The sequence below is a fragment of the Crinia signifera genome, chromosome 9 (assembly GCF_055691185.1).
Source record: "Crinia signifera chromosome 9, ASM5569118v1, whole genome shotgun sequence".
NCBI classification, from domain to species: Eukaryota; Metazoa; Chordata; class Amphibia; order Anura; family Myobatrachidae; genus Crinia; species Crinia signifera.
The window spans coordinates 55,126,443-55,142,081 of NC_139225.1; the positions used below are offsets into that span (position 1 = coordinate 55,126,443).

Sequence of the window (15,639 nt, forward strand, 5' to 3'; positions counted from 1 at the left end):
TGTAATCACAGATGAACAAAGTTAGCAGTGCTTAAAGTGGTCCTGCTGAGGTGGTGGAACTCACTTCCACCCCCTCCCCCCCCTGTATGTCACAGCCAGGGTGGGTGCTATGGTGTTCGGCATCCCCCTGCAAGCTTTAAATGTATGGCCAATTCCACACACCCATGAAAAGAACAAAGTGGGTCACATAATGCCACCCCTAATATATGGACTTCTGTTCAGGGGCGGATTTCCCACTAGGCACGTGAGGCGGCACCTGCTGGGGGCGGCATGGCACAGACAAACCCCTGAACCCACTTGAATTTTTTTTATTTACAGTGAGGCCTACATCAGCGGCGGAAATCTCTTCCACCCTTACCCACTGTATGATGTGAGCGCTGAGCAGGAAACCCCCCCCCACACACACACACACCTAAGGCGCCGTCATCACCAGGCCACTGGTTGTAGCACTGATCGAGAGTCCCATTGTGCGCGTGGGGGTTTGAGGACACTGCACTGACACTTGGTGGCTCTCCCCTCCCCTGATCGAGAGACACAGTGGGGGGCGGGTACACTGGAATCGGCTACTACCATGAGAGCCAGCGGGGGTGGGGGGTGGCAGCTCCATTCGATGATTTTATGACACAGCAATGGGTTTAAAGGCTCCCTCACCTGGTGCCAGCCTCAGCGTTGCTCCTATGCTAATAATTGACACTGAGCTGGGGGAACAACTTGGTGGCTCCCCCTCCCCTGGTGGGAGCACTCAATATCAGGACCTGATCAGGAACTTCAAGTAGCAGCAGCCACTAGCCAGAGCATCCACACTAAACGGTATGTGACGACCACAGAGGACATGGCTGACACAGGGAAAGGGGACATGGTTCACACAGGGGAAGGGGGACATGGCTGACATCAGGGGAAGGGGACATGGCTGACACAGGGGATGGGGGACATGGCTTACACAGGTGAAGGAGACATGGCTGATATAGGTGAAGGGGGACATGGCTGACACCAATGGAAAGGGGACATGGCTGACACCAAGGGAAGGGGGAGGTGGCTGACAACAGGGGAAGGGGGACATGGCTGACACCAGGGGAAGGGGGACATGGCTGACACCAGGGGAAGGGGGACATGGCTGACACTGGGGGAAGGGGGACATGGCCGACACCAATGGAAGGGGGACATGGCTGACACCATGGGAAGGGGGACATTAATTATTATGACCTAATAATAATATAAAAAAGAAAATAGGTTGGGGGGGCGGACAAAAATTTTGTGCCTAGGGGGGATGTGACACCTAAATTCGCCCCTGCTTCTTTTTGTCCATATATTTTATGATTAGCAGCCACAAGCACTGGTTTTGCCAATTGCATTAACCATAATTAATTTTACCTGGTCCTAGGCCACTAACCTGATGCACCCTTGCAAGGGTTCCAAGGCACCCCAGCGTGACACAGCACACAGTTTGGGATCCACTTTACTAGCAACAAAAGGGTCAAACTATGCCCTAATGATATATCAAATTGACAGAGAAATGCTTTATAGGACAAAGGCTGATTATGAAGTAAAAGATGATGTTTGTGGACATATGCTTAAGGCAATATGTAAGCATTGTGAGCTGTCAGATTATCAAATAGGTGTTTTAGCTGGAAGTAAGTGGGTTAAATTTTCTCTGCTTGTTTTCTGGCAGTTCAATAAAGTTTTTCCACATTAGTTGCTAGGATACGTATTCGATTATGGCGTAGGAGGATGTTAAGCAGGGATGTATCAGACTGAAAGAGAATGAAGTGTGAGAATTGATGCCAGATACGGTATTTGTCACATAGGGAGGAAAGGCATTTTCCATCCTATGTAATGACAGTGCAGAAAGATTTTATGTGTTTAGTATCCATTATAGTTTTGTTACATCAAAATATCATCATTCATCAGAATGAAACAAACAAATGTCTGATGAATGAATTGTGAGTATAAGTAGTATGTGATGCGATAAATGACTAGCAAAGTGAGTGTTAGAGATGATGAGTGATGGGGGTTACAATCAGTTTGGCCAACACTTAAATGATAAACACAAGTGACCAGAACAGCATGCCCTTCATCTATTCTATAGATCTACAGATATCGGTGGGAAGAAACCCCTTACCCTTATGCACTACATATGCAAATGCAGGAGGGGGGGGGGGGTGTTACTGGTTGCACAAAACCCCCCCTCCTCTTGGAAAGTGCCTTAAATTATGACAACAATATCACTGGTATTTAATATGATCAATAGAGCTGCCACCACATCAGTGTAAGGGACAATGCAGAGCTGTTGCACATGCCTACTGGGAGCATCTTTTACCAAGTTTGCTCTGTGTGTGTGGATCTGAGCCCTCAACCATGGCAATAGACCAGAGAGTAGCTGCCAGGAGGAAGAGACAGGAGCCTTAACATGAGGTGGAGGAATGTAAGCTTAGAAAGTGCAGTACTGGTTCTATTATGTCTGTGTATTTATGAATTTATTTGTTATGGCATGTTTAACCTTTTCTTGATCATTTACCTTATTTAAATGTGTATAACAGCCTATACTATAGATCATCTGTACTGTAAATTATTAATACTGTATTCCATACAGTATCCAGAGTATAAAAAGAGTAATTTTCAGGCTGTTACCACTCCCCCAGACTGCCGTACTTACTCCAATGTGCTGCAGAGTGATAGACTTTGGCTTACATTTGGAAACCCCGCTCTAAAAATCCTGTGTTTGCCACAGCCACACTGCCAAACTTCTTCTCTGCGAAGATGATTGAGTCTTATTCATGTTTTAGTAAGCTGGAAGCAGGGATGGAGTGGCAGTAAATGCCACAGGCAAGATTCCTGGTGGCCGGGTGAGCCTTTGGGGCCATCTGTGGTTAATAGACTGGTGTTTTAGGGGATAGAGGGTCGCAGTGGCAAATATGCTTCTCATTATATGCTTCTGCATGTCTTTATTAATTCCCTCCCCCTGCAGTTACCCATTCACCAAGTTTGTACTGCCCTTATTCTGTGTCTTGACAGTGTAATATTCTAGCGTGCAGTTTGGGGCCAGTAATGACAAGTGGGAGGGGGCCCCCCTGTCAAAAGTGACCCAGGCTCCCCGAAGGCTTGATCCAGCCCTGGTCATACATCACATAGTATGCTACCATTGCTGGTCATTTGCACGATCACCATCGATGGCATCCATCAATGGCAATAGAGTTGTTGGCCATCCCTATCTTGCCTTCTGTCTCCCAGTCTAAACTTTAAGCTTGTTTCAGCTTTAAAGTTTTTCAAGAAAATTTTAAAATGAGTCGAAACCTGGGTAGCACAAACAGAGATGTGGGGCGCTCTTGGGTATCAGGATGAAAAAAGTTTTATTCAACACACAATGTTTAAAAGGTATATATAATTAATATACAATAATGCATGAAAAACACAAAAAAATAAGAAGATGAAAAAACAAAGAAAAATACGTATTGAAAAAGAATTGCAGTAGATAATAAAAAAATATATAGATAAAAAATTGGGCTGAGCAATTAATAAATATCAGCACATCCAACTCAGCGTGTTCCACCAGTGTAATTTCTTCTTTGCCCTTTGCTAAATATATGATGTTAATAACCAGTGACCCGTAATGTGATGTACAGTGACTAAATAACGTATAATAAAGTTTTTAAGAAAGAAGAAAAAAGAAAAAAGAAGAAAAAATGTCCCTGAATAAATGTATACATGCAGTCCGTCGACATTATAAAATGTAAATGGACTGCAAACACAAGAAATATTGATACGCTTGGTTTTATACATGAATGTACATCCATATATTTAGATAGGGGATTTACCACATAAGTCTGTCCGCAACAGCCAAAGAAGAAGAAGCCGCTATAGTGGCTTATGCATGAAGGATGAATTATTTGTCCTTTTTTAGATTATTGCTTTTTATATGTATATCTTTTTTATATATATATATTTTTTATTATATATATTTTTTATTATATATAATTTTGTATTAATTTTTAAAGAAATTGCATTTCCTATGTATTGCTACATCTACAAGCCCACCAGCAGTGAATAATTATATATACCATTAAGGGATACTAAAAATTCTTTCAACAAAAAACAACAGTGGAATTAACTAACGAATTAGCCCAAAACTTGAGACCATACAAGTATTTGTGTAACCTCCATCTGAGAGTGAGAACTTTTGCATTCCCAATGGGAGAATCACAGTCTGAGAAATCACACTGGTGATCATGTAATGAGAGACACCTGAGCTTAATAAAGAGACCAGCATTTAAGCAGACCAGAGAGGACACTCCTCACATTTGGTTGACAAAGCCGCCCAGTGCGCGGCGAAACGCGTTCCAGCATAATCAAGGAAGGACGCTCTCCTCACTACACTATCCGCCAGACGCCGAGCCGACTATCTACATTCCCTCCAAGCCGCAAATTACATCACTACCCACGGACGCTGTGGCAGAGCGCCGTGCGAGTCTCCAAGCGGAGAAGGCTGCAGGAGGAAGCGGCTATCGCCACAAATCAATTACCGGCTGAACGGCGAAATCTATTCCCAAGCCGAGCGGAGGGCAAAGAGAGCGGGCGCTGCGGTGCTGACCTTTCCTTCCAGCGCAAGTCTTAGAGAAAAAACGCCAGCAGACAACGACTGGTAAGAACTTGCAAAGGGACAGGACGGACACTGTTTCATCACGTTACAACCTAAAAACAGAAGTCCTTGTTCCCACATTCGCTTTTATTATACTGTCGTTTTGCCAAGCTATTTCTGCAACTTCACTTAGTGTGCACACTAGTTATTCTTACTTTAAATTGGTATCAGTCAAAACAACTGGACACTTAAGCCTTAAATAAGGAACTGTACCCCATATATTTGCATATATCCACCTGTCAGACCCTAACAAAGGGCAAAGAAGAAATTACACTGGTGGAACACGCTGAGTTGGATGTGCTGATATTTATTAATTGCTCAGCCCAATTTTTTATCTATATATTTTTTTATTATCTACTGCAATTCTTTTTCAATATGTATTTTTCTTTGTTTTTTCATCTTCTTATTTTTTTGTGTTTTTCATGCATTATTGTATATTAATTATATATACCTTTTAAACATTGTGTGTTGAATAAAACTTTTTCATCCTGATACCCAAGAGCGCCCCACATCTCTGTTTGTGTTTCTGTAATTTTGGAGGTTGGCAACCCTCTTACGTGGTGGCTGCTGGGTATCGAGTTACACCCCAGTCATCTCCAGCGCCTAAGGCACACTTTACCCTGCGAAACCTGGGTAGACCCAGCAATAACCCAGGTTATTGCGCCAGTGGAAAAAGCGTATAGTATTTTTTAGAGATGAGCTGGTCCGGATTCCCGAGATCCGATAGATCGAAATATCGGGGATCCGGGCCAAATCCGAGCCGGCTCGGGAGTTCCCGCCTGAATTCCGGACCAATAACGAGGCCGAACGTCATCATCGCACTGTCGGATTCTCGCGGGAGCGGGATCTTATAAAAGACGCACGCGCGCCCCGCCATCTTCACTCCAATCTTAGAGAGGGAAGAGGATGGTTGGGAAGCTCCGTGTGCTCCGTGCTGTGCTCTGTGCCATGTGCTCCGTAACCTGACCTGTGCCCTCACTGCCCTGTGCTGTGCTCCGTACTGTGCTGTGCTCCGTGACCTGCCCTGTGCCCTCACTGCCCTGTGTTGTAGACTTGAGAGTCAGTGACTGTTTATAGGCCTGAGCCCTGTAGTGTGATTTAACTAACTAGGTGCTGCAGTGCTCACACGCAGGGGCTGCAGTGTCCACTGTCCAGGGGCTGTCCTGTGGCCCGTGCCCTGTTGTGATTTATTTAGCCCTAAGCCCTGTGTTGTGATTTATTTAGCCCTGAACCCTGTGTTTTTTGTGATTTAACTAACTAACTCAGTGCTGCAGTGCTCACACGCAGGGGCTGCAGTGCTGCTGAGTAGTACACTGTGTACAGGGGCTATATCTTATCCATTGTCCAGTGTCACGAGTCACTCACGACATATATCCTGTGTCCTGTCCTGTGTGACGACTGACGACATATCCAGTCTCCAGTGTGACGACATATATCCTGTGTCCAGTGTGACGACATATATCCTGTGTCCAGTGTGACGACATATATCCTGTGTCCAGTGTGACGACATATATCCTGTGTCCACTGTGACGACATATATCCAGTGTCCAGTGGGACATATATCCATTGTCCAGTGTGACTATATATATCCAGTGTCCAGTGTGACATGTAACCATTGTGTGACGGCATATATCCTGTGTCCAGCGTAACATATATCCATTGTCCAGTGTGACAGGGCCTGTGTCCAGTGTGACAGGGCCTGTGTCCAGTGTGACAGGGGCTGTGTCCAGTGTACAGGGGCTGTGTACAGGGGCTGTGTCTAGTGTACAGGGGTTGTGTCCAGTGTACAGGAGCTGTGTACAGGAGCTGTGTCCAGTGTCCAGGGGCAGTGTCCAGTGTACAGGGGCTGTGTACAGGGGCTGTGTCCAGTATACAGGAGCTGTGTCCAGAGGCTGTGTCCATTGTCCAGGGGCTGTGTCCAGGGTAACAGGCTGTGTCCAGTGTCCAGGGGCAGTGTCCAGGGGCTGTGTCCAGGGGCAGTGTCCAGTGTCCAAGGGGCTGTGTCCAGTGTGACAGGCTGTGTCCAGTGTAAAGTAAGGAAAATAAATAAAAGTAATAAATAAAATAAAAACACATTTTTGGAGGATGATGGAGGAGGAAATAGTGGGAGATCAGCAACCTGATAGAAGTGCTGAAGCTGCTACCACCAGTCATGACAAGGCCGATACCTCTTTGTATTTTTTGCTCTTTGGAGCATTTCTCTTTTTTTGGGATAGTTTATTAAACTGCCACCCTGTCTGCCTCTGCAGTGCCGCTCTGCTTCCAAGATGTGCCAGGTTGGAAGTGTAAGGTCCACATGTACAGTATGTGATGCCCACTGCTGTCGCTTAGCTCAGTCATCCAGCTACCTCGGTATACCCTTTTGGCCCAACTACATTAAATGAAAACAATTTTGTAAGCTGTGAAGTGATCAAAATTGACTAGAAGTGAGTGGAAACTAATGTTGTTATTGAGGTCAATAATACTTTAGGGCCAAAAACATGCCCAAATTCTGTTATTTTAGCCATTTTTAGCATTTTTTCATAAAAATCTAGATCCAAAACCAAAACCCACAATGGTGGTTTTGCCAAAAGCAATCCAGATCCAAAACACGAAGGGAGATCCAGATCCAAAACCAAAACCCGAAAAAGTGGCCGCCGCACATCTCTAGTATTTTTGATAACCACCTTTCACTCATGAATAGGTCCTGGGGACAATCAAGTGCTTGTAAGTGCAACTCACTTTGAGTAATTCACTCATACTAATAACTTCAGATTAATTCAGATTAACCACTTTTAACTAATTTAATGTTACTCATTAGACAAGTGTGCTTGTGTCCTTTAACTTTTATAGCCTTACCCTGGTGTCCAGTGTAGAATTGGTATCGTGTTGCTGTCAGGGCAGCCGAGAGGAATGCTGCACCTCCCGCACTTAGGCTACACCCCCAAAATATTTAGAGGTGGGTGAAAGAAAACTAAAAACTAAAAACTGTAAGCTCAGCAGCAGCACACACCTACAGCATGTGCTGTGCTGACAGCAGGCTCAGCATGACCTCTCACGCTCTCAGTGAGACACTCATGCTGAGCCTGCTGTCAGCACAGCACATGCTGTAGAAGTGTGTGCTGCTGTTGCTACCAGGGAGGGACGGAGTGAGAAGGGAGGGGCCGGACCAGGGCCCCTCCGGCAAGCCTGGGCCCGGGTAATTAGTACCTGCCCCCCCCCCCCATCCTCTCGGCTGCCCTGGTTACTGTGGGCTTCTGGAGTATTGTACCTCAGAATTATTACTCTTCCCCGACTCTTTTTAGTATGCCTCATGTACGGTCCTACAGTACAACACAAATGCTTCATACCTCCTTAATATCTGTTTTCCAGCTTGAAAAAATGATGTTGATTTTATGCTGTGTCGACCATCAGACCATGTTGACTTAATGCATGTTGACCAATAGTGGTGGGCCTATTAATAACTGTTGATCTAAAGTCTGTGCACAGTTACCTGCATTTATTCCCACCTTGCATTCAGACCCCTAGTATTTTTGCATCATATGGAGCAAGACCCCTGGTGCGAACTGGATATTATTTTTCCTAAATTCTGCATGTTATTCACTCTGTAGCTGCATATAAAGGGGAAAATATACTAAGATGCTGAAATACGAACGATGGCAAGTACAAATTCATAGGACCGATGTTGGTCGTATTTCTGGGAAAATATGAATTGTAAACAGTACTGATTTGTATTCTCCCAATGGCGTAGGCGGCCGTATGCTGCCATATTCATATTAAACAGCCATATATATTCGTACGATAAATACAACTATGAGTCAGCAGCGTGCAGGCTTCAGTGTAAAATGAATGTTAAAAATATGGATGGGCACTGGGCTGATAGCCTTTGTGCAAAAATAGAAAACAACTATTATGTGTTGTTATTGAACTAGGAGAACCACAAGTACCGGCATGCAGGGCATTAAAGGACCCACTGGAACTTGTAGTTCCACAACAGTACAAATAGTTAAATAAACACACACTGACACCCCAGTAAATTATAAACTAATTGGTACTTGTTTCCTAGCACGGCCACAATCGTGAGTAATCGTGTCCCTTACTTAAGGGACACGATTACCCACGATGGACCCGATTTCTTTTGAAATCAGGTCCATTTTGCCGGCTAGGAAAAAATATCGGGGGCATCGCGTCGGTCGGGACCATTAACATTGGTCCCGACGCGACCGACGCGATGCCCCCGATATTTCCATAGACTTCAATGTTAAAAAATATTTTAACATTGAAATCTTGTCGGGAAAGGTAAAATATCGGGGGCATCGCGTCGGTCGGGACCATTAACATTGGTCCCGACGCGATGCGACGCGATGCCCCCGATTTTTGCATAGGATTCAATGTTAAAAAAAATTTTAACATTGAAATGGTGTAAAAATGTCAAAAAATGTGAAATGGGTCCATATGACCCATTTCACATTATAGATGTCCCCGTCGTCGCCCCACGATAGACGCCAACCCGAAGCGTGGCGAGCGCAGCGAGCCCGCGAGGGGCGGCGGTACGCGTCCTCCGACCTTTTCATGCCCTACTATCCACTAGGGCGTGGAGTGAGAATAGAATAGTGTGGCGAGCGCAGCGAGCCACCGAGCCCGAAGCGTGGCGAGCGCAGCGCAGGGACCCAATTTACATTGGATTCAATGAAAAAAATCGGGTCAAAAATCGGTCGGTCGCGTCGATCGCATCGCATGCGACCAAATCGCATGCGATGCGATCGACCCGATTTTTTTCAGCACGACCACCCCGATCTTAATCGGTGTGGCCGTGCTAGGAAACAAGTACCAACTAATTACATAGATCCCTTACATACTGATACTTACCTACCTTGACATGTGGGTATCCGTCTGCTGGTCCAGAAGATATTCCATATGGATACCTGTCTGCTGGGATAGAATTTCTGAGACCTGTAGTTCCGATTGGCCGCCTAGCGAGAAAGTCGGCTCCTGATTGGCCGCTAGGTAGCCAATAGAATCATTTGTAGGAGAGGTGCGGAAGATGAATGTTCTCTGCGTCTCTCCTCAGTCCGAGCAGGGTGATGCACGACTTGGACTGCCGCAGAGAGAAGAAGACGGGATCTTCGCCAGAGGCCCTGGAGAGTAGGATTTCCTTCCACAGGTCCCCATATGGATTTCTTCGGATCCTGGATCCCGGACTCTGCAGCCCCGGACCCATGAACCAAGGCACTGGACCATGGAGCCCCGGACCCCGGACCCAGGGACCTACCGACGGGCTCAAGATAGGTAAGTATCAGTATGTGTGGGCTTTGGATGTATTCAAGTTTTATTTTTCATGTGTCCGTGTGTATTTATTTGACCATTTTTCATACCGTGGAACCACAAGTACCAGCGGGCCCTTTAATGCCCCGCATGCTGGGACTTGTGGTTCTCCAAGTCCCAGCTTGCGGGGGAGGCTTGCTGGGACTCATAGTTCCACAGTATTAAACAATAGTTTATTCTTTTTTTTTACATTGCAATCAGCTTGATGCTCACTGCCCAGGGGCATCGAGGACAGCACCAGGCTTCAGCCTGGTCAGGTAAGTCCTGGAGTGGGGGGAGAGGCCCTTTATTGGGGGGGTCCCCACTCCCCCAGGGCCCCTGGCCAGGCTGACTGGTCGGTAGGGTTAATGTTTTGGCCGCGGGACCTTCTATAATAAGTGTCTCACGGCTGTGACATTACCCTGCTGGCTGGTTTGTCCTGGGGCTGGTTCTTAAAATACGGGGGACCCCTATTCATTTTGTCCCCCGTATTTTGGGAACCAGCCCCGGACCTGGAGTCTGGGGCTGGTTTAAAAAAAATTGTGGAACCCCTATTTGCCGGGTTTCCTGATTTTTTATTACCAGCCCTGGCTCTTTCAGCCTGGTGCTGGTTACGGCTGTGGGGGGGGGGGACCCCACGCCGTTTTTAAAATTTATTTCTGTATTTTTTTTTTACACACTGCAGCCTGCACGGATCTGACTGATCTGTGCAGACTGCCTGTACGAAGTCGTATTAGCGGCCGTATCTACGGCCGCTAATACGAATCATTACGCCATTGGAGGGTTACAAAGCAGTGGTATTTGACTGCTTTGTAAATTCCCCTCCGGAACACGACTTTGCATACGGCTGAAACAGCCGTATGCAGTCGTATTGATTCGTAGTAAGAATACGAATACGATTTTTTGTATTTGTATTCTTTGTAAATTTCCCTCATATAATAGTGGCTTCACATCACTGGGGAAATTCACTAAGTATACGAATACAAATAATCGTATTCGTATTCTTAATACGAATGAATACGACTGGTGTAGTCGTATATTCATTCGTATTCCGGAGGATAATTTACTAATCAGTCATATTTGACTGATTCGTATTATCCAATGGCGTATTGATTCATATTTTTTCTGATACAAATTCGTATTTTAAAATACAAATTGGTATTGGTTTTAGCCTGTAAGGATCAGTCAGATCCATGTAGGCTGCAGTATAAAAAAAATGTAAAAATAAATAAATAATAAAAAAAAAACGGCGTGGGGTCAAAGAGCCGGGCCTGGTTTTAAAAAATCAGAAAACCATTTAAATAGGGCTCCGCTGATTTTTTAAAACCAGCCCCAGGCCCGGCATGGTTCCCAAAATAGGGGGATCCCCTACACTTTTTGTCCCCCATATTTTTGGAACCAGGTCCAGCTCAATGAGCCTGGGGCTGGTTATGCTCAGCAGGGGGGAACCCACTAAGATGTGAAATACACTTCCAAATCAAGGTGTATTTTTTTGGCGTATTTTTTTACGATTCGTATGCGTTTACGATTTGTATTCGGATTTTTTACAAATACGAATTGTTAGTAAATTACTAAAGTACGTTGTTTTCATGTTAAAAACAGGCGTATTCTATCAATGTCATATTCATTCGTATTCAAAAATATGAATACGCCATGTAAACACCATGAATACAAATACACATTAATGCATTTTCAGGATAGTAAATCATGAAAAATTGAATTCTGCTGTACAAATACGATTTTTTTATACGATTTTACATTAGTAAATTTCCCGCCACATATTGCAGGAGGGGTGTAGGGCTCAATGCAGAACACCAGTTAAAGGGACCGCAGTTACAGAACAATGGGTGGATCATCTGCATGGCGACATGTTTTACACCAAGTAGTGTTGTGAAAGCAAACATTCAGCAAAAATTCAGACCCATCAGAAGGGGACGAATTAGTCTCTCTACCGATGGTGGAGCGTCTGCGCACACGCATTTGTGTATTTGTGCATGTGCAGACCCCCTGTGCAAACACCTTTGGCAAGTACCACACTTGGGGCCAGATGTATCAAGCTTCAAAAGTGATAAAATAGAGAGTGATAAACAGCCAGCCAATCAGCTCCTACCTGTCATGTCACAGACTGTGTTTGAAAAATATCAGGCAGGAGCTGATTGGCTGGCTGTTTATCACTTTCCATTTTATCACTTTTGAAGCTTGATACATCTGGCCCTCGCTGAGGTGTTCGCACGGGTAGGGGAGGGAGGCGGTGGCTGCAGGGGAACCTCCAGTGTTTTATCCCCATGAAAGCACTGGGCGTTCCCCTGGGAACACATGCGTGGCATTGCCTGCTGTGTTCGGGCGGCTGACATCACATGATGTCAGTGCTCGCCCCCTTTTCGGTGGATAGCGGCTGTAATAGAAGTCAGTTTAGACTAGACTGACTTTTATGACTTTTATTACTGAAGATAGGAGGAATCATTTGATGGTGTGCGGCCATTGAATGATTTTTCCTGCTGGTGGCCACATGCGAGGGGATGTGTTAGCGCATGCTACCGAGGGGATTCGCTTAGCAGGGGTGGGGGTGTAGGGAGTGAGGGGGGTGTATGCTGCCTAGCGAACCATTCTGAATCAGACCTACGACTGGTAATCAGCAGGAAGAGATTTTCTTGAAATTATATTGTACAGGCTAATAGAAAATGAGAGGGACTTGGATAAATAGGCTATATGTAATATATCAATCCTACATAGGCCCCTGCAACAAATAGTGTTTGCGAAAGAGTTCTGTAGGGCATCAGTAAAGTTGCCTTTCAGATAGAAAAACAAAAAGTACAAGTAAACCCCAAATGCTGTAGGAGGCACCTGTATGAAAAAGATGCCTCCTGCCAGCATCTGCAATCTGGGTGCTGCATATAAAGATGCAGCATTGGACAACCGTCGCAGACCCAGGAACATTGGCATAGCACATAAATCATTGAGTTGGTTTATGCACTAATATGAATCACGCCCATTGTGCTACGCTTGCAAAATCTCTGTATTAAATGAAAAAATGTACAGCACTTTACAAAATAATAAATAATAAAATAGTATGTTACTTTTCAATTACATAATCTACAATATTCCATTAATGTAGATTAAAGAATATATATAGGAAGAGTTTTGAATGTTCTCCTTCATCCTATTGATATACTGTAAATGTAAAGTTTCTTTTCTGAGTGTATAACTAGCAGCAGTTCTAAAGCTGCAAGGGTATGTGATGTGGATTCTCACCTAGGTACAAATTAGGCAATTAATTAACAATGTATCATTAATTAGATATAATGATGAAATTTAATGTGTTTTGGCAGCTTTCAGAGTGTGAAAGGGAGCACTTGTTTAGCAATTCCAGCTGTTGTGTGGAAAATAAACTGTCCCTGATAAAATGCACTTTGCCATATGGATTAGCTCATTTAGATAAATTGTATTTTTGTATGTAGGGTATATTTGTAGATTATGGGTTATGCCCTGCCTCCCTGCCAAATACCCACCCCCGCCACATTATCCCCTCGCAACCATTGAATGATATCCCCTTCCTTTGCAAATATAAGTCAGTTGAGACTGACCTATATTTGCGGCCACCGGGACGAAGACAGGGCCATGTGACGTCAGCCACCAACCACCGGCAGACATCAGCCCACCTGTTCACCCATGGGAACACCCATCGTTTTCATGGGGAGCCACCGCTACCACCGCCCCCGACCGCCCCTGTCGCTACCTCCCCGCTTCGAAACTGCCCGGCGACTGAGAAACTCGCCGCAGCCATTTGCAGTCAGGGTTTGCACATGCACAGAAGTTGAAATAGGAGTTGATTGGTTGGTACTGCAGTTGAAATAGGAGTTGATTGGTTGGTACTGCAGTTGAAATAGGAGTTGATTGGTTGGTATTGCAGTTGATTGGTTGGTACTCTATCTCTCACAATTTTCTCTCTCCCTCTCCCAGCACCGATACCCCCTTTATGGGCAGCACAGGTGGTGTAATGGTTGGCATTACTGCTTCACAGCACTGAGGTCATGGGTTCAAGTCCCACAAGACTATGTGTGGAGTTTGTATATTTTCCCTGTGCTTGCTTGGGTTTGCTCCAGATATTCCAGTTTCCTCCTACACTCCAAAAATATACTGGTAGATTAATTAGCTTCTAACAAAATGTACCTTAGTCTGTATGTGCTTCTACAGTATATGGGCAGACTAGGTGGGCCAAGTGCTTCTTATCTGCCGCCAAAATTCTGTGTTCTATCTACTAAGCAATGGGTTTTCAAAACCCACAATTTTTGCTCATTTTGCTTTCCATAATTAAAGGGGCAATAATAGTAAATGCAAACTCAGGCTTGTTTTGCATGAAATATTAAAGCCCTTTTAAATCTAGCAAGGAAAATGTGCAAACACGAAGGGATTTAAAAATCCATTGCACTGTACGGGTGATAAATGTTTCTATATTTTACAAGAAAAATTGCTCCTTGCAAGAGATGTCAGCAGATATCACCATAAAGCCAGCACTGATTAAGTATGTCTTGATAATCTGGCAAAAAAAAGGAGGTCACCCTATATTGGAAAGTGAGCTCTGTGTGAGCCTTTATCATACAGGAGGAAAACACTACGTTATGTGAAGGAAGGAAACATAGGGAGGGGGAAACAATAGTTAGGGAGAGACGTTTAATAAAACACCAGGTTCCTGCTCTCTTCCTCTCCTCCCCCATGTTTTCTCCAACTAGCCTCTCTCCGAGAGCAGGACTGATGATCACAGACTTGCAGTACAATACATATAAAAGACTTTCCCTGCCTCTGTGCATCTCATCTCAACTGATGTCTGTTGTTCAGCAAGGGCCTTGCCCTAGGAGCATCCAGCAGAATACAAGGATTTATAGTATAGCTGGATATGTACATGAGGTATATGGCCATGTGGTAACACTGATGCAGGAAACTGGATGGACAGTGCTGCAAAAGTGTTTGTGCTGGAATGTACTAGTTCTACAGTACTTCATCCATGACTTACGTCTATATTCTATTTACTTATACATCACTATAATTACATTTATGTGTGTGACATCTGCCCCATTCCTTTAGTTCTCATCTTGTTATTTTGTCTATCTATCTATCTATCTATCTATCTATCTATCTATCCTTCCATACATCCGCCCTATCTATAGCAAGCACAGGAGGGTGAGGGATGTACATTTGAACAGCTGTCCTTTCTGCCAGGATCCTCCTTTTGGGGATCTATCTTTGGAAGCTATAATCAGTGTGAAGGAAAAGCAGTGGTCTGGGAGCTGTGGGAAAATCTTTGGAATTTTTATAGACTACAAGACTTGGATTTAGTAGGTGCCGCAAAGGATGGATAAAGCATTAACAAGTCTCGCACGTGGCAAAGGTAAGATCCCAGTGCTAAAAGTCCTGTCATTGTACACAACAAATAAAACACAACTACACATAAATTCTGCTATGTTTTATCACATACAATATCACAATATATATATATATAATAGTAATCATTTGGTAATATTATGTTTTAATAATTACATAGGTATGTGTCATTACATATCTGATATGCCTACATCAGAATCGCAGTGCATCATGTAGACGGTGATATTTTTGCTTGACAGGCAGCTGACACTGGAATTGTAGTCACATTAAACATGTTATGTTTAAGTAACCTGGATGCTACACCCAGGGAAAATAGCTATTAGTGTGTGATTCTATGGGAATGA

At 44.4% G+C, this 15,639-nt stretch overlaps 1 protein-coding gene across 3 annotated transcripts in view; it reads left to right on the top strand.

Moving 5' to 3' along the window:
* NHSL2 (NHS like 2) overlaps nucleotides 1-15,639 on the top strand; it is a 256,785-nt gene that overhangs the window by 119,953 nt on the left and 121,193 nt on the right. Inside the window, exon 1 of one of the 3 annotated variants that reach the window (XM_083159101.1) lies at nucleotides 14,751-15,302. The exons of the other annotated variants lie outside the window; for them this stretch is intronic. Within the exon in view, the coding sequence (XP_083015227.1) occupies nucleotides 15,266-15,302 (37 nt within the window). The 5' untranslated portion in view covers nucleotides 14,751-15,265. Of the gene's footprint in view, nucleotides 1-14,750; nucleotides 15,303-15,639 lie in introns of those variants that run through there. 3 annotated transcript variants of the gene reach the window in all.